The sequence below is a fragment of the Saccopteryx leptura genome, chromosome 6, assembly GCF_036850995.1.
Source record: "Saccopteryx leptura isolate mSacLep1 chromosome 6, mSacLep1_pri_phased_curated, whole genome shotgun sequence".
Lineage (NCBI taxonomy): Eukaryota > Metazoa > Chordata > Mammalia > Chiroptera > Emballonuridae > Saccopteryx > Saccopteryx leptura.
Window position 1 is genome coordinate 178658716 of NC_089508.1, and position 14648 is coordinate 178673363.

A 14648-nucleotide genomic window follows, 5' to 3' on the forward strand; every position below is an offset into this window, starting at 1 on the left:
AGGGCCCCACCCAGCAGAGGCTGCCCATGCATGAAGGAAACACTGGCCAAGGTAGTGCTGCTCCCTCTGAGCCCCTGGGGTGAGTATGTTTGCTTCTCTAGGCTCAGAGCACAAGGACAGAGAGCCCAGTGGTGGCCGGCCAGGTGCGGCACGCTCACTGTGACCTCTGGGTGCAAGGTGAAGCGACTATGTCTCTGAGAGAAACGGGACATGTATGAGAGGGGGCGGTGGAGAGGACCGATCCTCAACAGAAGTGCAAGCCATGGGAGAGGAGCTTCCTTGTGGATGCACAGAAGAACATGCTGGGGTGGGGGGAGGTGCATGGAGGTGGATGCCAAACTCCAAAAGAGGCGGTCTTGCAAGATCTGGAAGCCCAAGAGGAGCGTGGCGGAGGACGTTCGTTCTCCTGCGCTTGTCAGAAGAGCCTCTTGCAGTAGTATGTCCTACATGGCAGTAAATGAGAGTGCCTAGCATTTTAAAATATATGTTAATAAAAACATGTAGCATTCTGGGGGGAAAGGGGAATTGGGGATGACCTCCTTCTCTGAGAGCCAGTAGCACTTAGCAGCTGTATCGCCCCAGCTCACACTAAACGGATGGTGGTGATGACCTCTGTGGTGACCTTCCGCAGCAGTGACCTTTTGCTGTCTTCTAATTATGTGGCAGTATTGTGCGATATGCTCCTTCAGTGATTTCTGTCCTCTGGTGTTAGGGGCTGGTATGAATATTAGCCGGTTCACAGATGAAGAAAAGGAGCTCTCAGGCAAGGTAAGAAATATGGTCAAGGAACCGACCGGAAGTGGCAGGCCTGCCGGACTGACGACAGCCCTTATACAACCAAGGCTGCCCTGCCTGCTGCTGTCTACTGCTTTTCCATCAGTACTGGCTGGTGTTCTTCGCACTCGACCTCTACCATTCAGAGGACGGACTGGGTCCTCACCTTCTCCTGCATCCTCAAAGGTTCTGGGAACATAGTAGGTACTCAAAATAACCTTTCTCCTTGGTGAGAGGCTGGTTGGGAATGATTTCTCAGCAAAACAAAACAAAAAAAGCGCTATCCCAAGATAAGCCTTCAGGCATGTTTTCCAACCAGTGGGTCTATATGAAATAAATGCAAATTGAAGTTCCAAGCCACAAAGCCAAAAAAATAACTGGGATTACTAGAAAGCACACCCGTGTTTTTTCATTACCGGCCTTAGGATTTACTATGTTAGGCTTAATCACTTTCAACACTAAAATGTTATTTAAAAAAAAAAAGTCCAAAACAAGCAAAGACTTAAAGAGCTAGGGCAGAGGGAAGGAAAAGTTTCTTCTCTGGGAAAACAATGACACTAATGACTAGAGAGAGCCCACACTGGACCCCAGTACGTGACTGTCTCAGGTGCTGCCCGCCCAAGGGTCTCGGTTCAAAGGCACGCGGGCCTCTCTGCCCACTGTCACCCTCGCTGCCTCAGTTTACTCACCTCCTACTGCCCCGGCCTCTCTGCTCTGTGGAAGGACTTCTAACCATGTGAAATGTGCTTCGGGTTTGGATAGAGCTCTCCAGAGACCCTAAAGCACTTCCCAGATTAATTTTTTTAATTTATGTATTAATAACTCTCACAGCACTCTCCCTCCTCCTCGATTAGGATAATAATATCCATCTCTTCTGAGACAGGCAGGGGGTGCAGAGTGACGGACATGCAGCAGACGCTTAACTAAGGAAACTGTAACATAAAAGCATAATTAAAGCTTCAAAGGCAAAGCAGCCAGGGATCTTTAAAGAGACACCACGGCGGTGACCAAACAAGCAAACTTATTTTCCCTCCATTCTGGGACATTCAGCTTTCTGTCATTCAAGATGGCAGAGATATATATCTATATCTATCTCCAGGAGTTCCTAAAGGAAGTTGAAAAATGAAAAGTGAATGCTCGCAATGACTGTCGCGGATGAGCCCCCATATTATATCCCTAGTCCCTTGAAGTGGGTACAACAGAAGTCGGGGAATGCCAGCTCCCCTCCCGAGGTCCTCAGTGGATTCTGGTTTGCTCCCTAATCAGAGCTCCCTGGGTTTCGTAACACTGATATATTTTTGTTGCTGTTGTTCCCAAGAATTGCCTGTCTCAGAGGCAGTATATGATTTCTCAGGGAACGTGAGAGAGAGCCAGCGGAGGCACTTACTGTTTCACAAACATTCTGGTTTCCCTTTGTCCTTTCAACAAAATAGCTTTAAACCAATGTTTAGCAAAACATGGTGGGTTACGCGAATTCCCAAAGACAAACTTTATGTATGAATGTCGGAGGAGACTTTTAAAAAGTCAGGTCCGAGGAAGTGGGTTCAACGGGGGATTTAAAACCTAGCTTTTGGATAGGCAGCAGTATTTCTTACAAACTGTCTGAAATAGCTCTCATACAGGCATCAATGCAGACACACAGTACAGAGGGGTTGATCTCCTTTCCTATCCATTGCCTGTGTCCCACAACTAGAATACAAAGCCCCATGAAGATAGAAACTGTGTCTTGACTGACTACACTACTATGTTTCCGGTTTTTACTGTGCCTGGAAGTAGTAGGCACTGAATAAGTACAGGGTGGGGCAAAAGTAGGTTTACAGTCATTCGTATGGGAAATAACACAAGAATAAACTCTTGTGTTTTGTGTACTCACATCTGTAAACCTACTTATGCCCCATCCTGTCCTTTTTGAACACTTAATGAATAAATGCCACCATACCCTTAACCACCACTAACGGTTAGGATAAAGATTCAATAAAGTTCCTTATTAACCCACAAAGAAAGAAAGAATCAATACCACCCCATTCAAAAATCTTTGTTACTAAAGGAAGAAAAGAAAAAGAAATCTTTTCACTTTGTCTCCACACACTTCCTGGTAGTCTCAGTAAGCTTGTGCCAAAATATACCACCCAATTCTTCCCACAAAAAAAAAAAAAACAGGTCCCTAAATCAGTACAGTTTGTTGTACAAAACAAGACAGCAACAAGATCATCTTTCAAAGTAACAGATGCGGGTGGGGTGGGGGGGGGAGCTAAAATAAATAGATGATACTTCAACTACCTTTGGTTTTTGTGGGTTTATTTATTTATTTATTTATTTTTGGTAATTTATTTTTTAAATAAACTTTCCCCAGCTCTCTTCCCAGGATGTAAACCTTGAGCCAATTGGGCCCCATTAAAGACTGGAACCCATCCTGACCATGTGGGGGCTGGAAAAGCACTGGTGAGTTCCTGAGGTCCAGTGGCTTCCAGAAGGACAGGACTGGTCACAGCACCGCCAGGCCCTGCGGTTGGAGACTGCACAATGGGCTCTTTCTCAAGGCTGCTTTTTCTAAATTCAGTCAAGAAGGCACATCATTCCTTAATCAGGCCTGGCGTGGGGTCCTGGGGTCCTGCTTGTTTGTTTGAAAATTAAAATATAAAAGGAAGAGCGAAGCCAGACACATCTACGGAAGAGGCTGAATGTTTGTCATCAAAGGTGGCGGTGTGCAGGGCCGGATCTTTGCCCGTGGCATTAAGAGAGGAAAAATAAAAACCAAAACATTGGTAGGTGGGGTGGCGGGGAGTGAGTTCACCTTTCACCGAGACTTCCAGGGTCTTTCAAAGCTCTAAGAAAAGGATATCAAGATACTAAACAGAGACCCATTCTAACGTATATATACATACATATATAATCTATTTGGTGTGGCTTAGTTCATATTTGCACACTGCATACACTGACACATGCATATATGTGCACTCATTCGTCATTTAACATGTCCCTTCAGGAAGGGAACTGGACAGAAACCCAAACCCTTCTCAGTACTGCGCCATTGCAGGGGCCTCCACTGGCAGCCTTGCACGGGTACATTACAACCCAGCTCACTGTTTCACAGAGAACAGATTGAATATAATTGCCATCTCTCTCTTGATGACTCAGGGTCACTGTCATTGTGAGCAGCCATTAACATGCTCCACAGTAATAAAGTTTTTCATCTGCTTTTTAGGTTTTCCGTTTCTGCCCTTGACATTAAGCTGTCACATCTCCCATCACCAACTCTGCTCCTAACAGCTTGTCTCTAGTTTGCTCCTTTGCTGTAACTTGGGGAAACAGTAACATAGCTTGTTAAAAATTACTGTTCCTGGCCCTGGCCGGTTGGCTCAGCGGTAGAGCGTCGGCCTAGCGTGCGGAGGACCCGGGTTCGATTCCCGGCCAGGGCACATAGGAGAAGCGCCCATTTGCTTCTCCACCCCTCCGCCGCGCTTTCCTCTCTGTCTCTCTCTTCCCCTCCCGCAGCCAAGGCTCCATTGGAGCAAAGATGGCCCGGGCGCTGGGCATGGCTCTGTGGCCTCTGCCTCAGGCGCTAGAGTGGCTCTGGTCGCAATATGGCGACGCCCAGGATGGGCAGAGCATCGCCCCCTGGGGGGCAGAGCACCGCCCCTGGTGGGCGTGCCGGGTGGATCCCGGTCGGGCGCATGCGGGAGTCTGTCTGACTGTCTATCCCCGTTTCCAGCTTCAGAAAAATGAAAAAAAAAAAAAAATTAAAAAAAAAAAAAAAAAAAGAAATACTGAAGGTGGTGGCGCAGTGGATAGAGCGTCGGACTGGGATGCGGAAGGACCCAGGTTCGAGACCCCGAGCTCACCACAGGTCGAGACCCCGAGCTCACCAGCTTGAGCGCAGGCTCATCTGGCTTGAGCAAAGAGCTCACCAGCTTGGACCCAAGGTCGCTGGCTCCAGCAGGGGGTTACTCGGTCTGCTGAAGGCCCACAGTCAAGGCACATGTGAGAAAGCAATCAATGAACAACAAGAAGTCGCAATGAGAAACTGATGATTGATGCTTCTCATCTCTCTCCGTTCCTGTCTGTCTGTCCCTGTCTATCCCTCTGTTAAAAAAAAAAAAAAAAAAATTACTGTTCCGGTTACCTTAAAGTCTATTATTTTATATGTTTGCTGCTGCTGCTTCTTCTTCTTTGCATACTTCTGGTGTCATGGTGAATATGAGAGACTTAAGGCTATATAGGCACATTCTTCCTGAATAAATGAGATTTCGCTACATTCTTATGAGATGGTTAAGACATGGCTTGGAGTCAGATGAACTTGGGCTAAAGTTTAAGCTTCGCCAATGACCAGCTCTGGACCTTCAGAAAGCCACTCAACCCCTCTGGCCTTCATTTTCATTATTTGGGAAGGGAGGTGTGATAGGGAGGGGGTCAGTTATGGAAGTGGTATTATTGTAAAGATTAATTGATTTAATGCCTGTAATGAGTTTAGGTGATGGCCTCCCTGGCATCAGTCACTTAAACAGTGTTTGTTTTATTACTACTTAATCCTCACCATAACCCACAGATTTACACTAAGGTATTTATGTGCATCCTTATTGCACAATAAATGTATCTAACTATAAACTACCTAACCACACATGAATTAACAAAAACTAAATGGCAATCTGTCTGGTGCTGACACTGTAGAGCATCAGCGAATACAATAGCTGCTATTAACATTTATTTAAATGAGTGAATGAATGTCGTTCAACAATATTTTGTATAAATTAATGCCTCTGACATGCAAGACTCTGTGCTAGGCACTATAGGAGAGTAGGATGAACTTAGCATGGACCCTGCCTCTGGAGAGCATCCTCTTAAGTAACAATAATGAGAGCTAGAAAGGTCTAAGGAACTTCTGATGATAGAGATAAGGCCATACAAAACTTTAGAAAGAATAGAAAACATTCAATACCTGGAGGCTGTGAGGGAAGATTTCAGACAAAAATGGTATTTCACTGGATCTTAAAGGACAGAAGGATTAGGCACAGAAAGAGGAATGGCATAAGCAAGACAGAAGTACAGAGGCAAAAAAAAATCACTGCGGGTAAAAGGAGCAGCTAAGCGCTCAATGTGATCAGAGCGTAAGTTAAGATGGGTAGTGGGCAAGGAGGCTGGGGGGGAAAAGGGCAAAGCCTTAATGGGGCGTGTTTGAATCCCAAACTAAGGAGTTGTGGCTTTAAGAAAGAGGAAGCGCGTAAGGGTGTATGAGGGGAAAGGCTTTAATGCCAACCATCAGGAGCCATTCCAGTAATTAGCACTGAGCACTCGTATGAAATGAATACAACACTATGTAGATATCCGTTTTCTTCATAAAAGTCACAGGACTGCAGCCAGGTGTGAATTCCGTCTTTGATTCATGTTATAATTAGAAACCCATCACACTTCTGTGGTTTCCCTTTTCAAGTTATAGGCACGTGTATGTACCTCCTGAATGTACCGTAAACAACTAGCTGAAAATGTCATCTTAAAGTCATTTTTAACTATCCTCATAATTATCGATGTAGAGGATAAATTTCAAGTGCCTTAGTCATTAAAAATAAAAATATAGGCTAAAGCATTTTTAGGCATAAGGTGAGCATGGCTGTAACTGGAACTATATTTAAAAGGCCATTAAACTATTTTTAATCTGCTTTTTAATATGCTGGCTCATTTCAAAATGATTTCCCATAAAAATAACTTGGGCTTGAAAGGTGTTTTTCAAAGTCATATTCAAAACTTAATGCAACTGACTCAGAACTGCCCTTTTTATTCTTTACAAGTCAAGTTTATAATTTTGCATTAAGTATCTTCCACTTAATAGGTAATTAGTAACTACAGGTTCCATATAGACTCGGCAACTTACATATTTAGGAAAAAGTAGGCGACAATGAATTACCTGAAACCTATGCATTTAATTGACTTTTAATTAAACTTACACATGTAAGTCTCAATCTAGGTAAAATCAATGACACGGCTATTTATATTATACCATAATTTATATTATAAACCTTTGAGAGATGATATTTGAGAGGCTGCCGTGCTCCACCTTTCTTAGCTTTTATTTATTTATTTATTTTAGTGGACTGTTTCTCACCTAAGTGAGGTACAGATAACAGCTGTTAAGAGTGTCAATGCCATGTAAAAGGTGGGAAATACAAGGAAGTAGGTTATAAGGAAGTATGTTACAAGGAAGTATGTTAAAAGCCTGTGGGAACATCACGAGAAAAGCTGGTGCAAGAGAACTGAATGGGATGGGGGAGTCAGTGTTGCTAGAACTGGGCTGCAATCCCAGTGTTAAGTAGCGATATGTTCCCAGGACAAGTCACCATATGGCTTTGGAGCTTCTTTTTCCTCACGTCCAAAATAAAACAGCTGCACTTGATGCCTGGAGGGGCTCCTCAAAGCCCTCAAAATGTTGTGACTCTCGACATGTGGGTCAGTAAAAATGAAGGCCGGTCACAAAAGGCCTGGGAAGTGTCCAGTGGGAACATACAGGAGTTGGAGCCATTCACTCTTTAATGTCACAGAGGAACAAATGCTGTGGTCAGTAGAATCTGGGGCATGCCATGTACTACATTTTAGGTATGCATGGTGCATGTCAATATTTCCAAAGCTCTGCAAAGTCCTAGACCAAGGAGTGGTTGAATTTATTTGACTCAACATTTCCCAAACTTACCAAGAAAAACCTCCCTCCCTCATCTCCCATGGGCTGTACCTATTGACATCCCAAAGAAGTGGTATAGAGTATTTCATAACTATCTGGAAGATGAATTAGACCAACACCATGGTATAAGTCTTAGGTTTATATCAGATACCAGAATCTGAAGTGTAGAGGGAAAAAAATATTGACTAAAGACATATCAATACGGAGATCCAATTTTGTGGCTAATTAAATGGTCTTGATGAAGTTCCAAGAATCCTTTTGCAAATAAACATGCTATCTGCATATTGCAAGGGTGCTCTAAAAGTAAAGAACAATGGTGGAAGAAAAGAAGCCACTTTCTACTCATCATCACCCCCACTTTTACTTTGGGTGGATGGGGGGGGATTCTCAAGGGAGTGAACTCGAGATACAAGGAATTACTAGAATTACAGCTTATTTCAAAGAGGATATAGTCTAATCCCCTCATTTTTAGATGGGGAAACTGAGGCCCAGTGACCAACACTGAGTAAAATCTAGACACCCTGATTGGACAATAAAAGGACCGCAGTTAATAGCCAGGTCTCGGGACTGGCTCCTGGCCCACGACTACCAGCTCAGCCTTTGCTTGGTGGATTTATCTGTCTGCACTTTTCTCCGCCCTCGGCTCCTCACCAACCCCACCGCCGTATTTTCTTTGCAGGCAGCTTAAATGCCTTAAGCTGTATAAATTCTCTGAGAGATTTCAGTGATTAAATAAAAGAATTGTGAGAGCTTAAAACACCTAGCCCAGAGATCCATTCGTATGTAACAGGAAGCTTGACTTCTGACTCTGCCACTCTCTCTGCCTTCTAGAACCCTGCCTCGAATTTGCAACTGCAAATTTAGCACTGGGTTATCTAAACATATTATGAAACTCTCTCTTTTTTTCTTCATGGGAGTAACTTGTTTTTCCAAATAAAATGCATAAAGGCTAATTTTAATCACCCATAGCGCCTATTCCTATGCTATACACCTACAAGGCAAGCCAGCCAGGACTCAGTGTTGAAAAATTAGAGAAACTAAGGTTATTTTTACAAACTAGCAGCAGGAGCCCCTTTCTCCTTCAAATGATATGTTGTGGGAAATCAAAACCTACCAAGGACATCCCTGATCAAGACAGAACTCAATTCACATTATAAATTAGTACATATCAACCCTGTTGGTTTTCTTGGGTTTATGTATAAAAATCTACAGGGTTTTTTAAAGTCCTTTGGGGCAAGGCAGGATAAGCACAAGAGTATCAATAAAATAAGTTGCTTTTTAAAAAGAGAGAAAGGAGAAAGGGTAAGAAACAATGAAGACAAAGTAACAAAGATGGTGAACCAAATCCACACTTAAGCCATGTGGTTCAGCCCAGACTTGGGAGCTTTCAGGAGGCAGCCCTGAGTTAGGAGAAATGGGCTTCTACCTTTCTTCTTCCCAACGCACAGGGGACAGTCAGTGAGCTAACATGCACTGCTCACTTGCAAAAGACTGGGTTGGTAGGGAAAGAGCACCGATGAGGCTAAATAAAGCCAGCTCTATTTTCTCTGGCTCTGTTTAAAATTCTTTAGCTAAGAAAAGATTCCAAATAATAGCATCTAAATTTTCTGCCTGTCCTGGCCCACCAGCCTGCTTCCTGAGTGCTTGAGTCTATAGAGTGAGAAAATGGAGACAAGATCAAGTTTATTTAAAATGAGAAGACCTAGACTTTAGGGGTGACCTGACCTCAAGAGACCACATGGCCAGGAGAACAAAGACTTCAGTGAGACAGGGGTCTTACTCTAGTAATGAGGTCCAACAGATTAACTATCTTGCTTCAAGCACTTATGAAGACAAGGTCTTCTTCCCCAACACAAGGCATGTAGCCTTCATAAGGATAAAATCTTCTTACAAGCCAGTGGCTCCAATCACAAACATGGAGGGATCGTTCTGACCTCTCTGGTCCTCTGTGTGCCAAGCCCACTTTACCTTAGGAGGTGACAGTTAATGTCAAGATAACCCCAGTACAAGGCATTAATGGCAGTGTTGGGCATTACCTGCTAGTCTGATGTAGTAAAACCCTTGGGTAAAATTTTGGCAAAGGCTAAATCATGGACCGTTAATAAAGTGAGCCCTGAAGTTTCACTGCCTGGGTTCATATCCCGTCTCCACCACTCGATAACTAATAGCTTCTTTAATTTCCCCAAGCCTCAATTCCTCACCAGTAAAATAAGAACAACATGGAATACAGATGTTATAAGACTTGCATGGAGCAGTGGGGTGGGGAGGGGCACAAAGAAAACCAGATAGAAGGTGACGGAAGACAATTAGACTTTGGGTGATGGGTGTGTAACATAATCAAATGTCAAAATAACCTGGAGATGTTTTCTCTGAACATATGTACCCTGATTTATTAATGTCACCCCATTAAAATTAATAATAATAAATAAACAAACAATAAATAAAAAGAAAAAAGACTTGCATGAAAGCCATGCCAAATACTTAGTACCTGGCAAGAACTAAATGCTCAATGATCATTAACTAAAATGAGCCACACTCTGCAGTTTTCTATAGGTTTTTCATAAATATCTTCTTAAATATTCACTGTATCAAGTTCACATTCTAGTCAATGAAAGCCTAGACAGGCCCTGGCCAGTTGGCTCAGTGGTAGAGCATCGACCTGGCGTGCATGAGTCCTGGGTTCGATTCCCGGCCAGGGCACATAGGAGAAGCGCCCATCTGCTTCTCCACTCCTCCCCCTCTCCTTCCTCTCTGTCTCTCTCTTCCCCTCCTGCAGCCAAGGCTCCACTGGAGCAAAGTTGGCCCAGGCGCTGAGGATGGCCCTGTGGCCTCTGCCTCAGGCGCTAGAATGGCTCTGGTTGCAACAGGGCAACGCCCCAGATGGGCAGAGCATCGCCCCCTGGTGGGCAGAGCATCGCCCCCTGGTGGGTGTGCCAGGTGGATCCCGGTCGGGTGCATGTGGGAGTCTGTCTGACTGCCTCCCCGTTTCCAACTTCAGAAGGATACAAAAAAAAAAAGAAAGCCTAGACAAATGATCCCAAAATTGGTAGACAATTTTTGACCCTATCAAAATAAAAGGTACTTCATACTACTACTATTATACCACTGCTGCACCACCTGAATTACTAAGCATGTTTTGTTTTCCCTCCTCTTTCTGTTCTTCTTTCCTTTCTTAATATTCCATTTGCTCTCTCATTAGCTTGGGCTTTTAAAAATATACGTACATTGTATTTCATATCCCATCTCTAGCACTACTGGGATGTGTGGTGTTGTCCAGTTTCTTAACCTGATACTCGGTTTACTCATATGTAAAATGAGAATACTGTAATAAGAGTATCTAACATAGGGGTATCATGAGAATTAAAGTAATACCCATAAACTATCTATATGTAATAAAGCATTAGTAACTTGGAGCTATTTTTTAATTTCCCACCAGTATGCAATGAATTTGGTTAAATTCTCTCCCTGCAGTCAAAGGGGTAAAAAAAATCATATATTTCAAATAGCCTGTATGAAAATCTAAATACATGAAGTTCAGAATATTAACAAAAAGTTCACTTCTACAAGGCACATTTTTCTGAATGTCAAGACTATCATGATGAAATAGCCCAAACTAAACTCCTCTATCCAGACACCTCACTACTAATGCTCCCAGAATTTATACCTTCTCCATCATTTTGGGAAACTATAAGTAGGTTTCCACCAGGATAGGGTCGTACTTGACTTATGACATAGCCACAAAGGAGAGCAGTTAGGGAGGAACGGTGGGCAAAGAAGGAGCGTGCATCCCTCTCGCTCACCTCCTAGCTGGACCCTCCTGAGTTCATTATGAGGAGCTTCTGTACTTTGAGGCAATGACAGTGTGGGATGGATCTGGAAGGAGGACCAAGATATTGCCTTATTGGGTTCTCCTTTCTATAGCTGCACTATATTGTTGTATGGAAACAGGTTCTTGAACGTAATTTGAAGAGATCTAAGTTAGAATTTAACATCCCTTACCTGTTTCCAAAAGAGGAAAAGAAACAGGGGAAATGAGAGGATGAAGGAACTTTGACCAGGAAAACAGCGGAGGCGCATATTATTTCCTGATGGGTGGAAATCCTTATTCCACAGTCAACGTCATATACTTGGGCTAAGACAGGCATACGGTTGTTTGTTTGCTTGTTTGTTTGGCTATTTGGCACAAGGTTTTAAATGAAGCTGCAGACTAACCCAACTTATTCTCAGAGGGTCAATCAGACTTACTGCCAATTGAGAGCCCCAGTTCTCATTCAAACCTTACACTGACTGCAATGCCATGGAGCAAGAAGTCCATTTTCTATTCAGCATTCTCCTCTTCACCTCCCACGACAAGCAACAGAATGATGGACAGAAAGGGATGGAGAGCTAGCCCACAAGACCTGGGACAAGAGGCACTTGTGAAGACTGCTACCTTCAGCAGGGAAGAAGACACCAGGCTGGCGGCAGACTCTGCCATGTAGGCGACACTGCCAATGAAGAACGGGGAGCCGTCGGCAGGGGGAGCTCAGTCCACCTTTCACGCCTGGGATGTTCCGGCTTGGACAACAATCAGCTTGGTGGACTGAGAAGCCCATCCCTGATTCAGCTTTACCAAAGCTTTGACTCTCTGGCCAAGCACATACCACGGGTTGGCTGCATGGGGCATACACAGGGAGCGACAGGGCTGGCCCGGGGCTCGCCTGAGTGGCTATTGGCAGTGAAAAAAAAGAAGTGCACACAGAAGGCTTAAAAAGAAAGACAGGCTCTGCTTTGGAAAGATAAACACAATCAGCTATCACAGTCTTAACTCTGCTTATCTCGATGGCAACTCTAAAGAGAAAACACAAATGAAATATCTAGACGGGATAAACAGCGGTGGGAGAACAGCCAGGCCTGGAAACGAAAGTCTGAGTTCTAGCTCCAGCTCTCCCCCTGACTTCTCTGTGCGGCCACGGGCACGTCGCGCTCACTCCGTGGGCTCCGGGTGGCTGCTTCCAGGCTATGTAACTAGGTGACTCTCAGCCTCAGTCTCCTTATGGGGAAGGGGACATGCTGAGAGTCTCCACCTGGTGGTGTCGAGAGAAGATTGAGACGGCCTGTGTCAAACGCCCAGCACAGTGCCTAACCCACAGCACGTCTCCATAGAGTGTAGCGAGTCACACGACCACTTGCAAAGTGAGTGGGATGAGTAATGTCTGTGTCATCTTGTAGCCCTAACACTGTTTTTATTCTAAACTTTGTGAGGTGAAAGGGAAGGGGTCCCACGCTGGCTAAGAAATCTTGGCTCAGAATTTAGATAGCAAAGGCTGGTTTGCCCTGGCATCTCTGTAATGGTGATGTGTTACATTTTTGTCATCTTCCGGTCACTTGATTGTTGCTAGGCAAGTCAACGGGCATGGTAAAACGCTGAGCATGGCACTTGGAAAGCAGGGCACAAATAGGACACGGTCATTGTCATACGGTTGCAGTCACATAGTGAGATGCCTGAGACCCATAAGTTCCTAAGGTCTGGAAAAAGTCCTGGCTTCTTCCAGGTTCCCCTGACAGATCACTCAATCTCTGATGCAGAGTGCCACTGCATAAGTCAAGAACCACCTAGACCTAGATTATTCCTATCGTCTGAAGTGTGTTCCTTGAAGGCGGGCCTACCCTAGACTCCACCCACAAATACTGACAGATGACTACCTTGCTAGAGTTTGAACTAGGCTTTTCCTATGTATTGATATTTTGTGACTCGGCATTTCCTCTCTAACTCCCAATACACAACAGGCTCTCCACATCATGGCAAGCGCGACAGGACAGATGGCCAAACCAACACTGTCCCAGTGCTCAGGGGTCAGAAGATGGCAGTCATTCCAGGAGAAAGTGCTGCCCTCCTGGTACACCTAACCCATCTTTCCTTCTTAAGTTTCCTCGAGTTCTGGAGACTGGCGCTGGCCCACCCAGAGTGGGCACCACAAAATGCTACACACTCTATTAGAAATTCAAGGGTAGACGGTGTCCTCTAACGAGACCAAGCTACTAGATATTAATGTTCAGACAACACCTACCTCACTCCAGACCAGCATGGTACCGAATATGACCTGTAACCCATCAAAGAAATTGTCCCCTATGATGATCACAGTCGCGCCTCCCGTCGTCCATCCTTCACTGGGGCTGATGGCTTTGATACAGGGAGTAGCTGCTTTTCAACACACATGAAAAAGAGAAGGAGTCTGCTGTTAGAATCAAACTTTAATGATGGGAGACTTGAGAAAAAGAAAAAAAAAATCTTTTTATCTTTTCAGGAACAGAAAGTCCCTCAAGATCTCAGCATTTCCTGGCTGCATTAGGACCCGAAATCTAAGGGCGCCATTTCAACTTTTAAACGCGTTTCTTTTTTTTTTTTTTTTTCATTCTTTCTACTGGGAGACATATATTTTACCCAAATCATTTTCCAACATGAAAGCTTATGAATAAAACATAGAAGCGATACTTAATTGATCATTAAAGATTATTTTTTTAAAAAAATGAAAAAAAAATGGGTGACTTTCTGGAACTCACTGGAAACCTTATAGGATTGCTTCATAATTAAAATATACATCCTGAAAAGAAATCCCATAGATTTTTAGACAAACATTTCTGTCCAATGGGAAGAAAGAGAGGAGGAAGCGCAAGAAATCATTCCTGTTAACGCTAACTTAGAACATCCCTCGTTAAAAATCATTAAGTTTTTGTTTTTTTTTTCATGAGATGTTATGAATCCCATTTTATGGATGCAAAGCACGCAGGTCACTTGGGGTGAATTATGTAACCAAATAGCTGAGTCAAGGCTGCACCACAGAGAGTCCCATGACCTCCGTGTTGTTGTCAGTCCCAGGCACAAAACTCTAGAACTGGCTTTTTCAAAATTTCATATCTCTTATTTTTCCATTATAAATGGCCCTTGGAGATGGGAAGTAATTCGCAAATCCTGTCATTCCGAACAGACTAGAGGTGGTTTGCATGACGCGCTCAGAGGGCACCTTCTCTCCACGGAGGACTTCTAACCCCACAACGCCACCCTGCGTTTCCCGTGACTGCTCCTCTGAGCAACAGCCACGCGCAGTTCTAGAGCCACGTAAGGAACGTGCTGTGCAAGGGGAGAAAACGAGACCCCCCCCCTTTCATAAAGAGTTTATTAAGTATCCCAGACTGACTTTCCAAGTATTCAAGCCAGCGAGAGCAT

At 44.1% G+C, this 14648-nt stretch overlaps 1 protein-coding gene across 8 annotated transcripts in view; it reads right to left on the bottom strand.

The window, feature by feature from the left end:
- The window catches only part of EBF1 (EBF transcription factor 1), a 394807-nt gene that overhangs the window by 89262 nt on the left and 290897 nt on the right, over positions 1–14648 (bottom strand). For 4 of the 8 annotated variants that reach the window (XM_066341923.1, XM_066341927.1, XM_066341925.1 and 1 more), the window contains exon 9: positions 13492–13625. In XM_066341923.1, coding sequence (XP_066198020.1) covers positions 13492–13625 — 134 coding nt within the window. The remainder of the gene's footprint in view (positions 1–13491; positions 13626–14648) is intronic. The other 4 variants (XM_066341929.1, XM_066341924.1, XM_066341926.1 and 1 more) reach the window with 1 other exon arrangement.